At 35.7% G+C, this 22486-nt stretch overlaps 5 protein-coding genes and 1 long non-coding RNA gene across 6 annotated transcripts; 3 read left to right on the forward strand and 3 right to left on the reverse strand.

The window, feature by feature from the left end:
* Window positions 1-2496: 2496 nt before the first annotated feature.
* LOC129576438 (uncharacterized) lies at window positions 2497-3281 on the reverse strand. Its single transcript, XR_008688885.1, has 3 exons — window positions 3015-3281; window positions 2756-2860; window positions 2497-2615 (listed from the first exon to the last, which is right to left on the reverse strand). It is a non-coding gene; the product is annotated as an uncharacterized LOC129576438 (long non-coding RNA).
* Window positions 3282-3653: 372 nt separating this feature from the next.
* Window positions 3654-7173, reverse strand: LOC129576422 (uncharacterized). Its single transcript, XM_055461538.1, has 2 exons — window positions 5034-7173; window positions 3654-4960 (listed from the first exon to the last, which is right to left on the reverse strand). Exon 2 carries the CDS (start codon window positions 4925-4927, stop codon window positions 3758-3760), a length of 1170 nt encoding a protein of 389 aa, XP_055317513.1. The 5' UTR covers window positions 4928-4960; window positions 5034-7173; the 3' UTR covers window positions 3654-3757.
* A 247-nt stretch (window positions 7174-7420) lies between these two features.
* Window positions 7421-9451, reverse strand: LOC129576423 (uncharacterized). Its single transcript, XM_055461540.1, has 4 exons — window positions 8691-9451; window positions 7755-8600; window positions 7657-7684; window positions 7421-7528 (listed from the first exon to the last, which is right to left on the reverse strand). The coding sequence occupies exons 1-2, from the start codon at window positions 9417-9419 to the stop codon at window positions 7815-7817; spliced, it is 1515 nt and encodes a 504-aa protein (XP_055317515.1). The 5' UTR covers window positions 9420-9451; the 3' UTR covers window positions 7421-7528; window positions 7657-7684; window positions 7755-7814.
* Window positions 9452-9672: 221 nt separating this feature from the next.
* On the forward strand, window positions 9673-10188 carry LOC129576428 (peroxisome biogenesis factor 10-like). The gene is made up of 2 exons (XM_055461543.1): window positions 9673-10085; window positions 10173-10188. The coding sequence occupies exons 1-2, from the start codon at window positions 9673-9675 to the stop codon at window positions 10186-10188; spliced, it is 429 nt and encodes a 142-aa protein (XP_055317518.1).
* Window positions 10189-12710: 2522 nt separating this feature from the next.
* On the forward strand, window positions 12711-15057 carry LOC129576429 (probable cytochrome P450 313a4). Its single transcript, XM_055461544.1, has 4 exons — window positions 12711-12858; window positions 13309-13404; window positions 14251-14958; window positions 15041-15057. Exons 1-4 carry the CDS (start codon window positions 12711-12713, stop codon window positions 15055-15057), a joined length of 969 nt encoding a protein of 322 aa, XP_055317519.1.
* Window positions 15058-16035: 978 nt separating this feature from the next.
* LOC129576416 (cytochrome P450 4c21-like) lies at window positions 16036-18460 on the forward strand. Its single transcript, XM_055461531.1, has 6 exons — window positions 16036-16083; window positions 16324-16515; window positions 16744-16929; window positions 17018-17087; window positions 17254-17380; window positions 17585-18460. The coding sequence occupies exons 1-6, from the start codon at window positions 16065-16067 to the stop codon at window positions 18356-18358; spliced, it is 1368 nt and encodes a 455-aa protein (XP_055317506.1). The 5' UTR covers window positions 16036-16064; the 3' UTR covers window positions 18359-18460.
* The last annotated feature ends 4026 nt before the right edge of the window (window positions 18461-22486 follow it).

Genomic DNA, 22486 nt, shown 5'->3' on the forward strand with positions numbered 1-22486 from the left:
TTTCGAGTTAAATGCCCCTAGAAAAAAATTCATGTTGCACTTCGAAACTAAAATATTCTGAGGGAATTTGTTTGTCGCAATGGTTCAATTACATTCCACAGACTTTTGAACACAGTTCGAATGCACTGCGTGTGCCAATTCCAATTTGACATTTGCTCTTCGTTCAGTATGTGCTTCAGTTTATACTTACTCAGAAAGGCATTGGGTTTCTTTGAATGTGTTTATACAGTCAAGTTGTCGTGTGATACACAAAATACTTTGACGTAGAGGCCGGTATGAGATTTTTCTGCAAACCAAGTAGTTGTGGTTGAATTTTCACTTTCGCTAATGTCTTCAAGATGATTTGAAATTAAACTGGTTTTACAAAAAAAAACTCAACTTTTTCCCTTGGCAAAATGGACTGAATGTGATAAACCGGAAAGAAATAACTTTTCGAATAGAAGAGTAAATAATTGGAGGGTGATTGCTTCGTAAGTGACTTCTGTGTGTTACTGAAAAACAGACTGAATGAGATGACAGTTCAAGAAAGCCAGTTTGTGCTATTATATCGATCTGTTGTTGTGTGCGTAAGGAACAAGTTGCTATGTATGAGTATTAATACTTTGAATTGGCGTCTTTTATAGCTGGAAACGTCACTTTTGTTTACATTTTAAAAATATTCAAATAATAAACACAGTTGTACAAAAAATACACTCATTTTGGTAGATTGCATTTATTTCACTTTGCAATAACAGCAATCGATATAAATGTGTTGAAATACGGTTGAAAAGACAGTTTGCTGACAATGCCGTATTTGACATTTGTTCATGTTCTTGTATATTACAGTACCTTGATCCTATTCTAATCGGAACTTACGTGTGAGCAAATATCAGCAAATATACACAGCTCGTCAACTCAAATTCTATTACGGTTTGGTTTCAATTGAAGCGCAATTTGACCTCTCATTCAAAAAACTCACCCTTTTGAATCATCAAAGATGTGTGACAAACATATTTCGAACTGAATTTTTGTTCACTGTTTATTCATGTCAAAGTGCATATATTTTCAGAAAATAATTCAGTTGATTACAAAATCGTTTTTTTTGTTAATGCAACTTCTCTCCGACAGTTAGTTATATCATGTTTAGATTCGGTTGAATTCAAGTTGGCGAATTAAGCCTTTCGTCACTTCGTCCTCAGTAGAACCGTGGAATTTGATAGTAATGCCAGACTCGATTTCCACTTGAGACTTTAGGTTAAGGAGCGTACAACAATTGGCTGGTGGTTCTTGTTCCATTCGGATTGTGTATACAAATCCCGGTTTGATCAGTATCGGGTTGGGCAAAAGAATGCGTGTCAAGTTTCCGTTAATCAGAACACCTTTGCCATCAAAAACGATAGCTCCTTCACCTGAAGTTGTTGCGCTGGTTTTGGTAATCGTTATTTTCGTTGAAACTTTTACCTTGCATTTAACATAACAACCATGACCTTTCCATAAATAGGCACAAACGATTGCTCCCAATAAGATTGTTTTTTTGGTGGAAAACGTGGTCGATTCAACGTTTTTTATGAAATATGGATGTAACTCAGAGGATGTAACTCGGTCACATGTAACTACAGCGTCTTCATTCCATATTCGACTGATTTCAACGAATATTTTCGGTTTGAAATCTTCCGATGCAAACATTTGAAGAATTTCTTTGTGTTCATCAAGCGTAAAGAGATCTTCGTATGAACGATCAAATGCAGCAATCTCCTTGAGTGACATTGATCCAAATGGCATTTCGTAGAACAATTCACCTAGATGTTCTTGAATAAGTTCTCTGGTCAGATGCTCCTGTTTGCTAGCCGACTTTACCCATGACATGTATGCTTGGATCAATTCAGCTTCTGTGCAGAACAATGAATTCAACTGCAGAATGTGTCTCAACACCTTCCGATCACAGTCCAGAAAGCTGCTCGATGAAAATATTTCGTTCGTGTTGTATTTGATTTTGCTCTCACAAAATTCCATCAATGGTTTGTTTTCCAAAAGTATCGCAAGTCCATAGCCCATACACATGTTTTGGCTAGTGAGTGTATTTATCAAGAAATCTTGACACGCATCCAAACATTCGGGGATGTCATACTTCTCTCACATGTTCATCACTTGAGCCACGTTTGCAGTTGTCACTTTTGCTCGGCCCAAGTAAATGAATTGCAGAAATTCCTTGAACGCAGACGGAGAAGCGTCGACTATCTTAGCTTCGTCTTTCTCGAGCCAAGACCCATTGAGCATTGTACGGAAGACGTCGCTCGAATTGGCCAAAATAGCTTGTGCGCCGGAATACGCTCATATTGATCGTTGAACTCGACTTCAAAATGAAAGTCGGCCATCTCTTCGTTCAGATACAGCTTTTTACCGATGGTTAAGATGCCTTTAACGTTATATTTCTTGAATGTTGAGTCGGTGGTTGCCATGATTGAGTTTGTGTGTGACATTCGCTTTGAGCCTCGAAGCCGAGTTTCTATTCACAGTCCTAATTGTTGAGAGAATCTCACTCACGTTTTGTGGTAAATGTAATAGTGGATGTGGCAGAAAAGGTACAAATTGAAACCACCTGTGACTTTATTGTTCAATGCTGACTTAGTGCGAACCTAGTAGAAAACACAAAATTATTATTAGGTACAGGTCAAATAATAAAAATCAAAACTTTGGACATTTAATGCTTCCTTTTCGTCATATTTGACATGAACATAAAAGGTTTTTCATGATCCTACTGAAAACAACATCTTACCTTCGAATTTGACAGACTGCTGTGGCCAAACAAATCTACGTTGCAGTCTATTTAATTTTAATCTGGTCATTTCACCACAATTTTTGTTCTATTTTCTTATGAAACCTGTCAGTCAGTCGACAAAAATTGCAAAGAAAAAAATACAATTTCACAACATTAGTACATTTTAGACTTTTGGACACAGTTCGAATGCACTGTGTACGCCAAATTAAATTTGACATTCGCTACTCGTTCAAAATTTGCCTCAGTTTATACTTACTCAGAAAGGCTGTGGTTTTTTTCTTTGCGTGTGATTCATACAGTCAAGTTGTCGTGTGATGCACAAAAAACTTTGATGTAGCGGCCGATGTGATTGTGGTTGAATTTTCACTTTCACCAATACCTTCAAGAAGATTTGAAATTAAACTGGTTTCACAAAAAAAAAAACTGAATTTTTTCCCTTGACAAAATGGACTGGATGAGATAAATCGAAGAAAATAATAAATTTTCGGATAGAATAATAAATAATTTTATGGTGATTGTTTCGCAAGTGACTTCAATGTCCTACTGAAAAATCGACTGAATGTAATGACAGTTCGAGAAAGCCGGTTGACAGTTTGTGCTATTATGCTGACCTGTTGTTGAGTGCATAGGGCACGAGTCATTATGTATGAGTACTAATACTTTGAATTGGCGTCTTTTATAGCTGAAAGTGTCACTTTGTGTTGAGAAGTGATATGCACTAAATGTTTGCAGAGACAAGACTCGATCATTTTCAAGTACGATGTACTATCAAACATTTCTACTTACTCAAATAAATTTTTCTTCGAATGAATTATCAATCACCTTCTCGATACCTAAATACCTCATGTAATTTTGCTCAATATATGAAGAAAATGAAAAGAAAAACAGAGAATTCAATATCTACAAAATTTAATTGGTCTTCGCAATTCATGTGTGTTGACAAGTTGATTTATGTAAGGTTATGCTAATGAAGTGGTTTTCTTCGATAAACAAAGATAATTAATCGTCAGTTGAACTTTCGTCGCTATTTTGAGTTTTTCCCATCTGCTTAGCCACATCTTCAGCGGAGTATTTGTAGATGATGCTCTTGATTTCCAACTTGGCTCGCTTCTTCAATGGTCCATCTTGTATGTTGTTCAATACAGACGAGATGAAGTTGCCAAAATGCGATTCCTCTGGTGAGATTCCAAACAACGGCATTGGTCGCAATTCAGGCAGAGTCAGTGGTGGTGGCACTGGAAATTGCGATGATGAACTGGGCAAATCATACGGAGATGACATTTGTGATGAGTCATACCGAGAAAATGAACGTGGCATTGAGAATGTCGTTGGATCGTTGCCATTATTCATTCGAGTGTGGATATTGGAGCTTTGATTTAAATCCGACGCAAATAAATTTGGCATAAATTGGTTTGGTCTGGTTGCATTCACACTGAGAGTGTCGTCAATGTAATCAGGCGCATGATCCTTGTGAAAGTAAATCATTGCTTCTTGGAACAACATTTCCATCGGGCGCGAGTCAGTGTCTTTGTATGTCCGCTTCTTTGGAAACGATACAACAATTTGGTTGCTCATCGAGTCATCAGCTTGTTCAAGCGGAATGGTTTCAGTACTATCGACCAATATATTTCTGAACTCCTTACTACGTCTGCTTAGCACACCCAGTGTTCTTGCCAATTTCTTCAACAAATCGTAAAACTTGACGATCCCATCGGGAAAATAGGTGCCACTAAGATGCTTATCCAAATAGGTGTTATAGCACGTTTCCAACGAATCGGATGTGTTGTGGGCTTGAAGATCGTCTTTTTCGCAAAACATGCACAACACTGCAGAGGCATGCATGTCATGGTTGATGGCCATGTGCTCCAGCACCACCAAATACGGACCAATTATTTCGCATCGCTTGCACTTTAACACTTTACCATGGATTTTTGCTTCCTTCGCCAAAGAATATTTGATGTATTTGAATGTGCCGAATGAATGAATGTTCATTAACTGCATCAAACGTTTTTTCATCGTCGACATTTCCCGATACCATCCAGACTTTTCTAGCTTGTAGTCTAGAATGCACATAATTTTCAAGGCATTCCGGTTGTGTTTTTCTTCCGATACATTCGCGATCGGTGCGATCGGACGACCGCTCAAATGCTCCAGCAATTTTGAATTCATCCTTTGGATTGTGACGACGAATTTTAAATGAATCTAAAATTGGACAATCTTTTTAGCACACATTTTTTCAATCACCTGAGTCACATTTCACTTGATCTCTACTTACCAATAAATTTTCACTTTGAGCTATTCAATAAGGTTGAACAGCAAAACAAGTTGATTGCACGCGCTTGCCTCCGCTCCTTGTGACAAACTAACTCCAAATGGATCGCAGTGACACAGTGTAGCGTCGTTATGAATTTGATATGCTACAGTGCACATACACATAAACCAATGTATTGCCGGCTGTGCGCTCAACACACAAACAGTCGCACAGCTCTTTTCGCCACTAGCTCTGACTTGCAATGTTTATTGCGTTCTTTTGAATTCAGAAACAGCGTGTAGACTATTCAGTACTACGCTCATCGTCTCACAATTTGAATAACCTTTGACATGTCACTCTCAACGACGATCCCTATGTGCAAACATGAAATACGTTTTCGGCTCATCTAAAACCAAAACAGATTATATGCGGCTGAAACGGCAAGTAGAGCAGGAACACAGGAGTTTAGTTTTTAGTCAGCCGTGTTTCAAGTTTCGAACGGAGCAGAACATTTGCTCTCTCTGAAAATCATTGTCATTCATAAATTAAAATTAAAATGAAAAATAAATAAATTCGAATAAAACTTAAACAAAAAGAAACTAAACTGTTTGAAATTGAAACTATTTAACTGTTAGACATTTCCGACCTGACTCCCGAACACATAACCAGTTGGTCATCTGGTTATAAGCGTTAGACTTTAAACTGTATGCCGTTCTCATACAAATTATTTCAATTATGTTAGCTTATTTATTTATTTTAGTTCGGTAATTCAAGAACAGTGAGAAAATTCTTCAATTCAGATCACTATATGAACGCGTCAGATTAAAAACAACGTTCGATATGATTACGTATCAAAGCGCTACCCACAACATTTGCATAACAAAGCGAAACAATATTTTATTGTTACATTCATGCCGAACACTGAAATAGGTAAAGCGTTTGCTAAAACACATCGTTCCGCATTCATCTAACAAAAACATTTTGTTTCATTTTCACGCGCAAATGTTCTGAGTAGCGCTTCGACTTGTGAGCGTATCATAAGTTGTTTTTATTCTGACGCATCCATATAAACATTAGTCCGTTCGGCACTCAATTTTACATCGCTTTTCTTAGAATCGCTTAATCCAAAATCGTCGATATTAGTATTTGCCACTGAATAAAATGCAATTCAAGCCACATTTCAGTTCTTATTTATGAGTTTGTAAACACAGAACCATCGCGTTGACTACATATAATACATTCAAAACACCAAACCTCAGGAACTTTTTCAAATTGCGGCGCATATTGCTCAGAACCACCAATTTGTGTGTGGGGAACAGGAGGTATCTGCTAGCCGACTGTCGAACATTGTTTCGTGAATAATTTATTGTGCGACACACCATCCACCAGATTTTCAACTTTTTCTCTGAGTTTTCGATTCAATCAAGCCAATTTGGCAATTATGTTTTATGAATAATAATTTTTCAGGACTGGCGTTTGCAATTTCGGAATTTAGTTTTCTGATTTGAATTGAATTTGCTGAAATACATGGTGCGTCGTGTTTATTTGCCAACGTGAGTTGAATTGAAATTAAATTTTATGTAAATTGAATTGGCTAAAAGTTCTGGGCAAAGGTATTGATCATTCATTTTTTTTATCCGATTTCTAGTGGAGCAGGCAACCCAAACAGATATTGAATCCATAAAGTGAACAAACTATTCTTCAACTGTTCCCCAAAATAGACAAAAATACATTCGTAATCTCCGAATTCATAATTACATTTACTGTCTTTGTCAATAGAATAAGCCAAAAAAAATCATAATTATGAAATTCATTAGAAGGTTCTTGATACCAAGAACCCTTGCTTGAAACTGAATAGTGAATCGAAATAAACCAGTTATTAAATTATTACTTAAATTGTAACTTTCACCACATAAAACATATCAATTTTGTGGAAAATACAATGAAAAAATCTCATTGGTTTTGCTTATTTCCTATCATGTCTTGGTCATATTTTGTGCCAGTAAATTGAAAACCAGGCCTTGGATTTGAGATTTTGTTCATTGGTGATAAAGCACAAAACTGAAACAACGAAAGCGGAAAACATTTGGCCAATAGACATTTCCAATGACGATTTTGTTTCTTTTAGTGAATCAGAAGCAGTGACTTCAAGCTGGAGCGATGGCTACCCAAGTAACAATTATTAGATGAAATATATCCGAACCGGGTATATGTTTAGGGTTGAATGTGGGGTTATGTTTGACCATAGATACAATCATTTTTTCCGTCGAAAATGAGTGAAATTCGGGCGTAGTCCAATTGTGCATGAAATGAATGGAAAGAAAATAGAATGAAATCAATGCTTTTTTTTCAATTGAATACCAAGTCCAAGTCATTTCATTTGTACTTACCTACGCAACCAAATGTACGTACTCCCGTGAACAACAGAAGGCTGCTCACTCAGGCCCGCAAATTAATCAAGGCCAGTTGGCTAACAAATCGTTAGTACAAGTATTATTTTTAAAATGTATTCTTAAGTGATATGGAGTTGGTGCTACTGCTAGTGGTTGCTGCAATTTATTCATCATCCTCAACTTCGGAGATGTGCTTGTAATCACTGTCGATGTTCTGTTCGTTGTGCTGAACCGGTCTCGATAGATTCGGGTGAATGCGGTATCCGAACACCTCACAACGACCTAAAACAGAAATTACACACAAAAATGTGCAATCAAAATAGTTAGAATCATTTCGATTTCATCATTTTACCTTTGTATAGAATGCACTTTGCAGCCACTACGTCACGATGCCAATTGGTTACCTCCTGGTTTATGTGTGACGCATACCACTCCAAGTCACCAGCTTCATTTGAATGACATTTATAGTATTTGCAAAGTTTTGACACCAAACTGTTTTAGCTGGTCGAGTCGGATTGGCTGCGTTACGTGGCTGATTGTTGTTGACATTCTGTTGCATTCGTTCTTGTTTCTTCTCTCTGCGTTCTTTCTTCAGTTCTCGGTTACTTAATGTGGTCACGATTTTGTTTGGCAATATTTGACCATCATACCCATTCAGCCAGCACTGTCGGCAAACTTTGAACCGATTTCGTTTGGTTCGTGGATCGAAACGTCCAAAGCATTTTGCGCATGTCTGCGATGTGAAGTACTCATCGACGAAACGAACGGTGCAATTGTTCAATTTCTTGAAGCTGGCCAACAATTTTCTTGTGCCGGGGCATCGCAATCGTCTTTTGATTCCAATCGGTGAGTTTGGTGCCATTTGTGCTGCGCCCAAGTAAATCATTGATGGCTTTTTGTTCGTTAACGATGCGGCAATTTTGTCGCTGGCTCGAGTTGACTCCACGTATTTGTCGAAACTGGGGCGAGCGTACTTGCGCGTTCCAAACACAGCAATTACCAGTGCCATCATAGTCAACCGATGACAAATGTAGCTCTTCCACGCATCCTTTGACTTTGGCGATGGGACCACTGGATATGACCGAAGGTCGCGTTGCTGTTGCTCCTTGAATGTCCTCTGCCATCGTTCTTCTTTCTGCCTACGCTTTGATCCTTTCGCCCTCCAATGATACGTTGGACCAGCAATCGTGATGTTTTCCTGAAATGAAAAAGCAATGAAATGCCAAAGCAATTAGTAATTTGTACATTAGTTTATCTGAAAATGAATACTCATTTACAATTGCCTTACCTCATCACCAGTTGCAACGGTGCGACGAACGGTTGCGTTCCATGTTCGAACGCCAGGGTCGATTCCAAGCTCATAAACGAATCGTCCTTCACGGTACATATCCTCAATTGTCTTCAAATCCTTCGCATCCAGCATACGGTTCGATTTGATGTACATGAGCGAAACGGAAACGCTATCAGTCATGATCGAGCAATCGAATTTCATTTTTCTGCCGCCGATTTTGTTGATTTTCTTCATGTTGAACACGTGTTTCCACCACTGTGCCGGATTTTTGTTGTAAACTTCGCGGCTGATGTTCACTTTTCCCCCACGTTTTCCTATCGCATGCTTCAAAGCACCCAAACCACAAGCAATTTCATAGAAAAGCGTGACGTCGATGCGAATGTGCTTGAGATCGAAGTCATGAACAGGAATTGCGATGAAATTCTTAACTTTTGGCGGTCGTGGCACAAGTGGCATCTTGTTTGTGACATGATCACTCTTATATTTGGCCCATTCGCTGTTCAGAATGCCGTACGTTGTGTGGAAATAGCTGATGTTTCGCTGAATTTTGATCCACATGCGCAGCGATGCAAACCAGTCTTCGGTAACGAATTCTTTCAAGTTGTGGTTTGCTGGTCCACCGATTCGTACCACTTCGCTCAGCAAAAACTGCATTTTCCGATATCGGTCCGCATTGCCGTGAGTCCAATCACGCTGATTGACGAGAAACTTTGTTGTGTTCTTCATGTCAGTTTCGTCGAAAATGCCGACATTTGCTGGTTTTCGGTATCGCAACCGGCCGTGATTAAACTCAAAGCATCGCATACGCAAAAAGGCTCGCATTCGTGTAACATACCAGATACGTGCATTTGTCTCACAAAATTTGCGCTGGGATTTAACAGTTCTAAAACATCCTGTAACTGGCCTTGGTCTTCGTTTGAACTGTAAGGAAGTTCCCAGTTTTCCTACAATCGCATATAAAGCTAAAATTGACTTCAAAATGAAATCGGTAATCACTGGAATACGAGACATTGAAAAGACTCAAAATACACAGCTTCAGCCTCCTTCATGTTTCAACTGGTACTCGATTATATCATGGGACGAGCTCTTCAAACCAGAAAGGGGATTCGTCGTCCACAATTCCATTGCATTTGAAGTCAAAATCAAAGTGGATAAAGTAGAAGAAGCCACTTCGACCGCGAACAAACGCCGTGCACCAAGCCCAGCCGAAGCTGAATCAATGGAATGCTCGATTTGCTTTGAAAGAATGAAGGGCCAAGATGTATCATCAACGGATTGTGGCCATTTGTTTTGTTCAAAATGCATCAAAAATGCTGTACGATCCCGAGGACTCTGCCCATCATGCAACACGAAACTCAACCTTCGTAAGGTGCGTCGTGTCTATTTGCCATTGTAAGTGAGAAAACAACATTGATTTCCACATTGATTCAACCACATTAAACGAACCGAATTTCAATATGTTTCCAATTATATTTACAGCGCAAAGAACGATTAAATTTCAACGAAAACTTCATGTGGCATATCGAGGTTCATCACGCTGAACGGCTTATTGAACAGCAAATATACCAATTTTTACCAATCATTCGAAAATTAAAATTAAAATAGTTTTCAAACCTCTAAATTCTATACTAACGCCATTCAAATTATTTTCAATCGAATAAGCGAAAACATCTTAATTCATAAGAAACTTCAAAAATTTAATATTAACTAGAACTTAAGGAACTTGAAAAAAGAAATAGATAAAACTTACGATCTACAAACAATCTTGTGAGAAAACATAATAGTCTCAATTATCAGAATAAAAACATTTTTCATTTCGGTAATTTGTTTGATTATATTTGTGTCAATAAATTGAAAATGATACCTGGAATTCCAGATATAACTTGCACTGTGGGTTGTCCATCGGTAATATAGTTCGATACTGAAGTGATGAAAGCAAAAGACAGTTAGCATGGTTACATTTTCAATTTGGATTCTTTCTTCAAGTGAATTAGGGCGTTTCAAACCGAGTTGACAATTGTGACAAGTCAAATTGCATTTTTGAATATGGTGTTTCAAAAATGAGACGGATACTGGAGATTTCTACATGGGCCGGATCTATTCAATTTAGATTTTAGCAATGGTAGCTTCGTTTCGCCCAGCCGATCTTCATTTGCACACTCCGATTGGTCATTGATGTTCTATGTAAAAGTCATAATGTTATGAATATTCCTTGCATAAACAAAGACAATACATCACACTGGTCTTATGTAGCTCAAACTTCTGTTGAATTGATCTGAAACGATTGGTTCTTTTTACAAATTTCTTGCCACACTACACCTCAGTTGAAACCAAAAGTAATTCTATGAAAAATGACACAAAACCGTTTGCATATCGAAATCGAAGGTGCTGATCCGAATGAGGCAAAGAGAAACATTATGACAATTCTATTTGTGAGACGCAGAAGAATGTATGTTTTTTCTCAATTTACATTTTTGAAAATAAAAGTATGTTTTCTGTTGGTTCTGTCTGCGATAAAAGAAAGTATATTGGTATGCCATATGACATCACGGTTTTTCACGGTTTCTGTGGAACTGATAAAAGATAACAACTTAATGTCGTCGGCAAAGTTGTAGTACTCAATAACTTTGCTTGAAATATTTATCTCTTATCTGTTATCAGCTCCGCAAAAACCGTGAATAACCGCGAAGACCTGCCAAAAATGAACACACATTCTATTAACCATTATTAGTTGAAATGAAACATACTTCTCTTTATTGCTACGAAGTTGAGCAAACTTGCGTTCTTTTACGTCACACCAATAGAATTGAACTGCTGAAAATATTCGTTGGACGTGTTTTGATGCTTTTTTAAATGTCAAGCTTGAAAAAGTTGTACTCAAAAGCGGTACATCAAAATAGTGGAAAAAGAGACAACAGAGGCGAACAGACAAGAAATTGTAATCGTGTCGTCGAATAACTGGAAATTATACGTCACTGTTGCTTAAAACAAGAGAAGTAGTAGAGTCGTTGGATAGTGGAAAAGCGTGTTATTGACGCATTGACGCAATCAAATCAACAGCTCCAAAGCAAATGTTACGTTATGGTAATGATAGCTTTAAATTTAACAATAACAAAATACATCTTCAATTTTTATTTAACCCAGTAACGAGATTTTTTTAAATTGAAATTTTTCAAATATTCCAAAATGATCTTCTTAAAATGTTCTATTTAAGTTTTCAATTGTAATGGGGGACGGATCAATCAACACAAGAATAACAATTTAATATCAATTTATTTTTCACCTATCCCCTGGTATGGTTTCTTAATTCGTAAATTATTTAGAGGCCATTGGACTCAAACCAAACAAACTTTACCAGCTCAAATTGGACTTGATGGGTTAATTTTAAGGCTATTCATGAAGTTCAATGCACTAAACTTGAAATTAGTTCATACAATGATCTGTTCTTTCAAACTCACACAAAGAATATTGGTACAACGATCAGAGTGGAAAAAAAACGAAAATCAGTATGGAAAATTTTCCAAATCAGTTTCAATTTGCGCTTCTTTGACATCAGTTGTATTTTTTTAATCAAAAAATTTCTTATCAACGTTTCTTAAGTTTAGGATACATTCCGAAAACAGCGTATCGTCGTCTAAAGCAGGACACAAATTATTGTATCGTTAAAATGTTGTCGCTTCAATATTACGTTGTCTCGTTTGTGTTGATTATACTTTGTTGGTCGTTGAAATATTTGCTCAACGCTTTGTTGTACAAAAGGCGAGTGGCAAAACTTACCAAAAATATGCCAGCTATTTATGATTATCCTTTGGTAGGAGGTGCCTTACGATATTGGAGCAAGAATAATGAAGGTGACTTGATTGTATCTTTTTTATGTCTCAAGTTTGATTGTCATTTTTCATCCAAATCAAATTTTGGCGAGTATATTTTAACAAAGAGCATATTTTTCTTTATTTTTATTTAAATATGGAGAAACCATTTTATTGAAATAGATCTTTTTAAAATCCTACGGAAATTATGGACATTTTGAAAGAAGAATACAGCAAACAACAAACCCCATACTTAAATTGGTTTGGACTCAAGTGCTTTTTGATCATAGATCATCCTGACGATATTCAAATGGTTATGACCTCGAAATCGTGCATTGAAAAAAGCAACATATATCGATTTTTTAATTAAGGTGCTGGACTATTTGCTGCTCCAGGTGAGAACAAAGAAATTCACAAATGAATTTACACTATTGGCATTTTAAAGTCTTTTAACAGGAAAATTCGCACATAATCGTAATTGTGCGCATTGGAAAAAGTGCCTGTTTTTTTCCCTCGGGTTTTTCTTTGAAAAATTTCTTGGCAACATTTTCGACTCAGAGAACTTACATATTGAGGAAATTAATTAATAATCACATATTGATACAAATAAGATATTTCCGATAGATAACTTTCACAAGAGATTTTCTAATCAAATCACTTTTGTTTTGAATAATGCTAAGAATGGATTTTTTCCCATTATTTGCGATGAAATTTAGCTAGCATTTGGAAGCCACAACGGAAACATGTGTTTGTGTCTTTCAGAAATAATATCCGTTGTTCATTCCTCCCAATTTTTAATGAAAAAGCCAATCTATTCGTTGAAAACATTGGTCAGCATATTGGTAGAGGCAGTTTTGATATCTTCCATTATTCATCCGCCTGTGCAATGGATATAATTTGTGGTAGGAATTTCCAATTCGGCGAATTAAAATAAAATAACGAACAATTGTCTTCCGCATGTAGAGACTGTCTTGGGCTCACCCATGAATATACAAAATGGAGAAAGTAAACACTTCGTGGAAGCACGTGATGAGTAAGTTTCGGATTTTCAATGAAAAGATTTCGAAAATATATATGAAGTGTCGAACAAAATACTTTTTCCAAAAAACGAAGGTAAAAAATCCATTTATAAAATTACAACTTTCAAATAGGTGGTTATCAATTGTTGCCCGGAGGATAGCCAATATCTTTTTTTATCCGGACATAATCTACAAGCAAACACAACTTTACCGGAAAGAATGAAAAGCACTCGAGATTACAGACTCTATGCGAGAAAAGGTGTGGATTGCATAAATGAATCTCTTTGCGTTTTTGTTCTCTGTTTTTCGCGCAATTTTTCAATATGGGCAAGAGTCAGGATGGTGACGTTACAATTCGCAAGTCCTTTTTTGGAAATATATACATATTCCTTGCAATTTGTTCATAACAAAAACAATGAAAAAAAAACCAATTTACTTTACGACGATTCCACACCAAGCGGGACAAAATTCTGATTTCACCACTCCGATTTCGTCCAAACTTGGTGTATAAACTTCTTATGGCCAATAACTCGCAAAGCCAAAAAATTGGGGTGACTTTCTCCACCTGATGGTGTGATGAAATTTGGGTGGCCGATATTTTGCGAAAAATTGACTATAGCACTTTTTTGACATTTTTCACTATGAGAAGTGTGGTACAAACTTTCAAAACTATATGCAACTCACGCAAAAATACATATTCTGAACTAACTGATGGGGATGATGAATAAGATTTCGAATCACCAAAAATTTTTATTGATCGATTGATTAAACTGCGGCACGAGGGACTGATTACTGAAGAAGATGTTCGGGATCAAGTAAATTTCATTATGTTTGCCGGACAAGATACGTCTTCTTTCACAATTGCGATGACAATTTTGCTGTTAGCGATGCATCCGAGCATCGGGAAACGTGTTGTAGATGAAATCAATGAAGTGCTTGATTATTTGCCGGTTGATTCTGATCTTACAATGGAACACGTAAACAAGTTGACTTATCTGGAGCAGGTCATAAAAGAAACATTACGATTGCATCCAGTGGTGCCTATCTTGTTCCGTCATTGCACTGAATACACATCAATGACGAATTTCGTTATTTCAAAAGATACTGAAGTTGTTATTCCGGCGATTAGAGCTCATCGACGCAAAGATATTTGGGGTGAAGATGCCGACGAATTCAATCCTGATCACTTTCCGAAAGAAGTCAGTTCAAAACGAAGTCCATTCGCATTTGTGGCTTTCAGTAATGGCCCCAGAAATTGCTTCGGTCGTCGATTTGCTTTCATTTCCATCAAAACCACACTGGCCAAAGTACTTCGAAGTTCCAAATTCTCCACACATTTGGGAATGGATGACCTAAAATTTCGACTTGAAATCACCAGCAAACCAGTCAAAAAGGTTTTAAGGTCGAAATTATGGAACGCATACTCCCATGAAAGTTGTATGACATCTGAGTTCAGATGTCGTTGGCCAAACGTTAAATTTTGGCTTTGATTAATAATCAATGATTACTAACTTAGCAGTTAGTGATAGTTTGTGACTACTGATTTTGCAAAATTTCAAAATAAATGACAGTTTGTCTTTTGAGTCTCATTTTTATTGTACTTAATCAGTGATAGCATGAATGAAACCAATCAAGATTCTATGCAGCCTTACATTCATAGAAATGCGTTATTAAAGTAGGACACAATTCATCACTGAAAATTGTAGACTCTACGTATTAAAATCGTTCCATCAGTCTACTCAGTTGCGGTGTTTTTTTCGAAGAAGAAGCTTTCTAAAATTGCAATTATATTCATCGACAATAAATCGTCGTTATAAAAGTGATTTGGCTTGAATTGGTTTTTTATTTCCTACAGATTTGATTGTTCAAGATTTTAATTGCAGCAATTCCAGTTCCAAAAATATAAGTGGAAATCGGATATAAGTAAAGGTAAAGAATCAAAATGACACAAAAAATCCGAAATAATCTCAATTGCACTATATAATAATCTCAGCAGACGGCTTTAAAGTTGTTTATGCAATTCATTCAAATTGTCGTTTCCCTTCGAGATCGAATCTCGTTTCTTGAGGAAAGCCCGTTATATTCGCTGAGTTGTTGGTAAAATATTTCAGTTTGAATTACTTCTTTCATCCCAACGGTTGTGAATTACAAGCACTTATTTCTGAATTGCTCTTCGATTTTGTAAGTTATCAACATTCAGGGGCATATTTTCCGTGGTGAAAAAGATATTTGAAATTTTGTTTTCGAAATAAATATCTCAAATACATATCTGTGAATTCTTCTGAATGGAATTGTGCAAAGAACATGTTGATTGAAGCATTTATTGCCGAATTGTAAATGTTTAGACATTAGCTGTGTAGAAAACTTCTGATAAAATGCTGCTATTTCGATATTATTTACTGGCCGCATTGACGTTGATTGCACTTTGGTGGCCGCTTAGTTATTTGCTCACTTGGTTTCTTTATAAACGAAGAGTGTCCAAACTTACACGGAATATTTCATCACTGGATGACCATCCATTTCTTGGCAGTGCACTCCGATTTATGGGAAAAAATAATGAAGGTGATTTTTTGGATCTTTAAAGTCAAATTAGTCATTTTTTATACCCCTACTAAAATTGTATCGTTGAGTATGTTTTCACCTAAATTCCTTCAATCTAAAAGGAAAAATTGTGTTCATTTTGGAAATTCCCACATCATCGAAAAAATAATCATTACAAAAACAGTTTTTATTTTTAGAAAAAATTTGAAAAAATTACTTGAATTAGTTTATTCACCTGAAAAATTGATGAAATTTTCACAGAAATGATGGAAGTGTTGAAAGATATTCTCTTCAAAACCAAAATCCCGTTTGTATTTTGGCTGGGACCAAAAAGTTTCTTGGTCATTGATCATCCAGATGACATCCAAACGGTCATGAACTCCAATAGCTGCATCGAAAAGAGTGATATTTATCAATTTTTCAATCGTGGCGTTGGACTTTTTTCGGCGCCAGGTGCGTATTTTATTGAAAACCTAATAGTGTTTGTGATGAAGACCAAAGTATATGTAAATTTATAGACCTTAATGTAAATCTTAACGTTATGTTTTAGCAGAATATAAGAATTTTTATTTTTTATTGAAATATGTGAAAAAAGGGAAATTTTGACAATAATGGTCAATGATTTTCTACCGAATTAAAGCTAAATTCCTGTTATTTTTTTCATTTCACCACTTCCAAAAGCTCACATTTATAAACCACAACGGAAACAACTGTCTGCATCATTCAACAATCAGATCACTTGGTCATTTCTGCCGATTTTCAATGAAAAAGCCAATTTATTCATTCGAAATGTTGGTCGACACATTGACAAAGGCCATTTTGACGTGATGCATTACGCTTCGACCTGCACTTGTGACATCATTTGTGGTAAAAGAAAAGACATTCAAACTATTTTTCAGTCCATTCTTCGAATACAGCTCGGTATATTCACTCAATCTCTATCTTTTTGTATCAGAAACGGTGTTGGGAACACACATGAAAATTCAAGACGGTGAAAATGATGATTATATGGAAGCTTTGTCTGAGTAAGGGCCAATTGTTACCTTTGATTCGAAAATAAAAAATTATTTGCAATTAATTTTCGAGTTTGAGGTCTACGAATCGCAACAGATTAGCTGTTGTTTCAAATTATATATTTAATGCAGTTTAAATGCAACAAATTGAGTTGACTTAATTTCTTCTATCCAACAGATGGCTTTCAGCTGTTGCCCGAAGAATGGCTAATGTGTCTTTGCATCCAGATTTTATTTACAAGTTGACACAGGCCTATCGTATCGAATGTGATTGGCTTGCTCGGTCTGAGATCATGCCGAATAAGGTAATATTGATACCAATTCATGGAATGATCATTTTTGTCTTTGGCAAATCCATTTTAGAGGAATAATTTGAAAAAAAGAAGCTATTTTAACTTCGATATTTAGAGTAGTAAGCTTGTTTTCGATAAAAGAATACATTTTGGATCTTAAGAAACAAGCTTTTTGTTCATGTATTCAGAAAATCATACATACCTTTCTCAAAATAGGTTATCAATCAAAAAATGTCGCAGCTTAAAGACGACAATAACAATGCTGCGACCGTTGAAGGTGATGATGATGAACGGAAGTATGAAAAACCTCAAATTTTCATCGATCGACTCTTGAAATTGTACAGCAAGGGAATCGTTACCGATCAAGAAATTCGAGATCAAGTGAACTTGATAATATTCGGTGGTCATGATACATCTGCCTTTGCAACAGCCGTAGCAATTCTAATGCTAGCGATCCATTCAAAGGTCACCCAGCGAGTTATGGACGAACTGAATGAAGTGTTGGGTGATCAACCAGTTGATGCTGACTTAACAATGGAACAGGTCAATCAATTGGTTTATCTAGAACAAGTCATCAAAGAAACATTGCGATTGCATCCAGTAGCACCGATTTTACTACGACACTGTACTGAAGATACAAAATTAGCTAATTGTGTGGTTCCAGCTGGCACTGAAGCTGTGATTTCAACTATGACAGTCCATCGCCGCAAGGACATTTGGGGTAATGATGCTGATGAATTCAATCCCGATCACTTCAGCAGAGAGGCCATGTCGAAACGCAGTCCATACGCATTCATGGCATTTAGTAATGGTACTCGATATTGCATGGGACAAAAGTTTGCCTTCATTTCAATCAAAATCATTCTGGCTAAACTGTTCCGCAAATATCGTATCTCTACACGCTTAGAAATGGACGACATCAAATTTAGACTTGAAATCACATGCAAACCAATCAATGGCATCATGGTAGAAATTGAAGAACGAACATAATTCCAAGCAACCGAAAAACATAAATGGGAACGGTTTGAGAATTAATATTGAAGATTTTTTCAGTTTATTTAAATTGGGATTGTTTTTTCAAGGCAGAAACTAAAAGTGAGCCGGTTTATATACAATTTTTATGCTGAATATACATATATTTTTAAAGTAAAATTGCCAATTGAAAAAAAGTAGTTTTCTTACAACTTTAGCAAACAAAATAATTATTCCGAATCATCGTCCAGTTTCATAATGACCCTCATGTATATGATAACAAAGTTGCAAAAGGAATGATTCAATTTCTCAAATTTATTCGTAGGGGGAGTATGTGTAAGTTGACCCACTCCGCCGATTTTGTATTTTGACCGACAAATCGTCAATTAGGCTAGTCTCAATCGATTTAGAAACGTCAAAAACCAATATAAAAGTAGTTTCCAAGAGTGAATCCGCTTCTTAAACGGCTCGGATCGGCTCATGAAAAAATTTTGCAAAAAAAAAAATATGTTTATAAAAACTAAATTTTTTCGGGCCATCATCAAGTAGACAATTTCGAAGATATCAGCAAAGCGAGTATAAGCTTTCTTTACTAGTTTTTCGTGTATTTTCATAATCCGAAGTCATTTCACACATTTCATTACATGGCGAAATTCTTTCCGTGCATATTGAAATGTCGACCAATTTTGTAAGTTGACCCACCCGAGAAAAAAAATCAGAAAAATGAGACAACTATTCAGCGTTAACACTCAGAATACGAGATTCATTGAATTTTAATGAATTTGCAATCGTTTTTGGACTTGAAAAACACGAAAAAAAAATCGATGAAATATGAAAAAATAGAGAATATGTAGGTATTTTTTTACTATTTCTATATTTTTCATTGTTTTTCATAGTTGTAAAGACCAAAAACGATTGAAAATCCAACGAAATTCAATGAGTTTCATATATTGAGTGTTTATACTGCATGTTTTTCTAAAAAAAAAATAGGGTGGGTCAACTTACAAATAAAAAATTTTGTTGCCAAAAATCAGACCTCTTAGAAAATCAAAGGGGGAACATAATGCATACCGGGCAACGCAGCCAACTTCATGTTGGTTGTCACTTGGTTACTACTGCAACGCATTGACGTATGCTTGTGTTCGAAAAAAAACCAATTAAAATGAACTAAAACCAAATGAAAATTTATTCCAAATAATTTGAGAGATATATTTTTTAATAAAGTATAATTTCTACTTATATTCAACCAAGTTTTAGAGAAATCATAGTCTTTGTTTTGCTGCAACAAGACTTTGTTGTTTAGTCAGAATGACTGTAGAAATTAATTGTGAACAATCCGTTTCAAAGTCTCATTGCAGCGAAACCAACTCTATGATTTTTTTTAAATTTTTACAAATATAAGTAGAAAAGGTACTCTTTCAGGAAATATGTTTTCTAATTTTTTTCGAATCTACTTTTCATTTGGTTTTAGTTAACTTTAATCTGGTTATTTTTCAATCAGAAGCATACGTCAATCGCAACGCAAAGTGGCACAAGCTTGTACCATTTTTCGCATACACACGCGTACGAACGCAACGATTGTATGCAGAAAATGGGACATGCTTGTGCCATTTTGCGTTACGACTGACTGTAGTTGGCCGGGCAACCGCTTTGGCGGGGCGCTGTCAACAATGTTGCCCCATTCATTCACACTTTGTAGAAAATTGACCGAAATGTTTTGTTTTTACAACCAAAGCTAATGAATTTCCTGATCAAATTGGAGCTTTGATTTGAATTGTTCCTACATAAAAAAAAATAAAAACCCTACACTAAACTACATAAAATCTAGGGGAGAGGTTTGTAAGTTGACCATGGATCCTTGATATTTTCATAACTTTTCGAAAAATCGAAATATCTTAAATGTAAGAATACCGTTGGAAAGAGGACCTCAAAATCTACAATTTTGCTGAAGAAACTTATTCGATTTATTGAAAAAGAAATTTTTTTCAATCGATTTTCCAAGTGGCTTGAAAAATCCCCAATAATGTAAGAAACATTGAGTAAAAACACCTGATTTACAAAATTTAAAATTGTTTCTTCCATTTTCATTTAAATTATTGGCTTTAGACGCGAAAATAAGGACAATTTTGAATATTTCTGATGAAAAGTGTTATCGGTTCCATGTTATTCTGATATATTTCGAAAATTGAAAAATATTGCCAAAAATTTCACTAAAATGCAATAAAAATACTTTAAAATTGAATTGGTTCAGAATTCCAACATGTAAAAAATTAAGACAGTGGAAATCAACTTAGAAGTTCAAAGGGTGGTCAACTTACATTTTTTGATGACTTTGCAAAATGTATCATATTTTTTTTTCTAGCCACAAAATGCTTGGAATTGGCATTGGATTATGAAAATACATTAAAAACTGCTATGTAAAGATTATATTCACTTCTCGATATTGATACAAATTATCCAATTTCCGATGACCGGTGAATATATGAGTTTTAATTATTTTTCTCGAAAAAGTACACAGTGCTTGTATGACTAACTAACAAAGCGTTTTTTGGCCCAGAAATCAAATTAAAGTGGAGTCGCTTGTTTTAATGACGTTGAAAGTGCAAATTCTGGCATTTTTAGTGTCAGAAATATGAAATACCACGGGGTGGTCAACTTACATGCATGGTCAACTTACAAACCTCTACGCTACAATTAAAATCGCCATACCCGAAGTCATTTCGGCAAATTTTCCAAGATTTGAATATTCATCTAAATATCATCGTCCAGTTTCATGTACAGTATAAAAACGTTGCAAGAGGAATGATTCGATTTCTCAAATTTATTCGAATCTATTAATAAGAGAACAAGCAGCCAAATATTCGATAAAGAAAGAATAAACGGCAATTACAACCTACTCACATCATTCATATATGTAAAAAAATATTTATTTTGATTCAATTATGAATAAAATCAAATAATATGAAATTGTAAAACTGATTCTCTCAATAATTTTTGATTAATTCTGGAATAAGCACATTCACACTGTCAAATGATACGCACACATTTATTGTACTGTCAGTCGTTTTGTTTGAAATGATCAGTGTAAACAAATGTCAAACAAAAATTCGCGTTTGTGAACAATCTTGTATTTTTCGTCCGAAGTGACAAAATTTCATTATGTTCATGATACACTCCGCAATAAAATGGAGAATCTGTCACCTTGACATGTGGTAATATGGCGGTTTACCCGATGTAGAGGGGAATTTAATCTAAAACTGGATTAATTCCTATATAAATATATGGCGCACTCTCCGGAACTATTCTTCATTCGAAAAAAAATTCGATTTGTGGAAAATACGTTTTTTGTTGTCCCATTTTATAGCAGTTTTTCGATAGCCGATTACTCAAAAAAATCGTTCCTACATAAAAAAAAGTAAAAACACTACATTAAAGTACATAAAATCTACAATTGAAATCGCCCTACCCGAAGTCATTTCGGCAAATTTGCCAAGATTTGAATATTCATCTTAATAAATAGCTTTTAAAGGTCGGAATTCGGCCACGAAAGTCATTTAATGAACACGTTTGTAGGTTGGATCAGTAAAAATCGAATTGAACAGAACGAACTGAACCAAATCAAAACAAATTGAAATCTTCAAAATCTCAGTACATATATCGATTGGAAGCTGAAGGTGAGTTGAGCTAAAAAAAGAGAATTTTGAGAATATTGTTCAATAAATAATATACAATGGAAAAAACACTGTTCATTTTGAAGTTTTTCAGCTTTTAAAGTCCTTAATTCTTTGGGTCGTTTTCAATGTTTCAGGCTGTGTAAACAGAAATAAATCCGTTCATGTCATCCGCGACGCCTGAATCCACCGAATACGACAGTGGCCTTTATTCGACAGTTGGTGAAAAGTTATATTTGAGTGGAGAAATGGCTGATTTCCATTTTACTTTCGAATCAGCGGATGGTCACGAAAATATTCCGGTCCACAAGCTGCTATTATCCACTGGAAGTGACGTCTTCCGTGCCATGTTCAGCGAATCAGAGAAAGAAAACCACCAAACTAAAATAGTTGATGCCTCAGCTGCGGCGTTCAAAGAATTCTTCTTGAGTTCTTCTACTTGGGACGAGTAAAATTAACTATGAAATACTTCGTC

The sequence above is a fragment of the Sitodiplosis mosellana genome, unplaced genomic scaffold (genome assembly GCF_009176505.1).
Source record: "Sitodiplosis mosellana isolate CC-2019 unplaced genomic scaffold, AAFC_SMos_1.0 Smas_scaffold_6185, whole genome shotgun sequence".
Classification (NCBI taxonomy): Eukaryota; Metazoa; Arthropoda; class Insecta; order Diptera; family Cecidomyiidae; genus Sitodiplosis; species Sitodiplosis mosellana.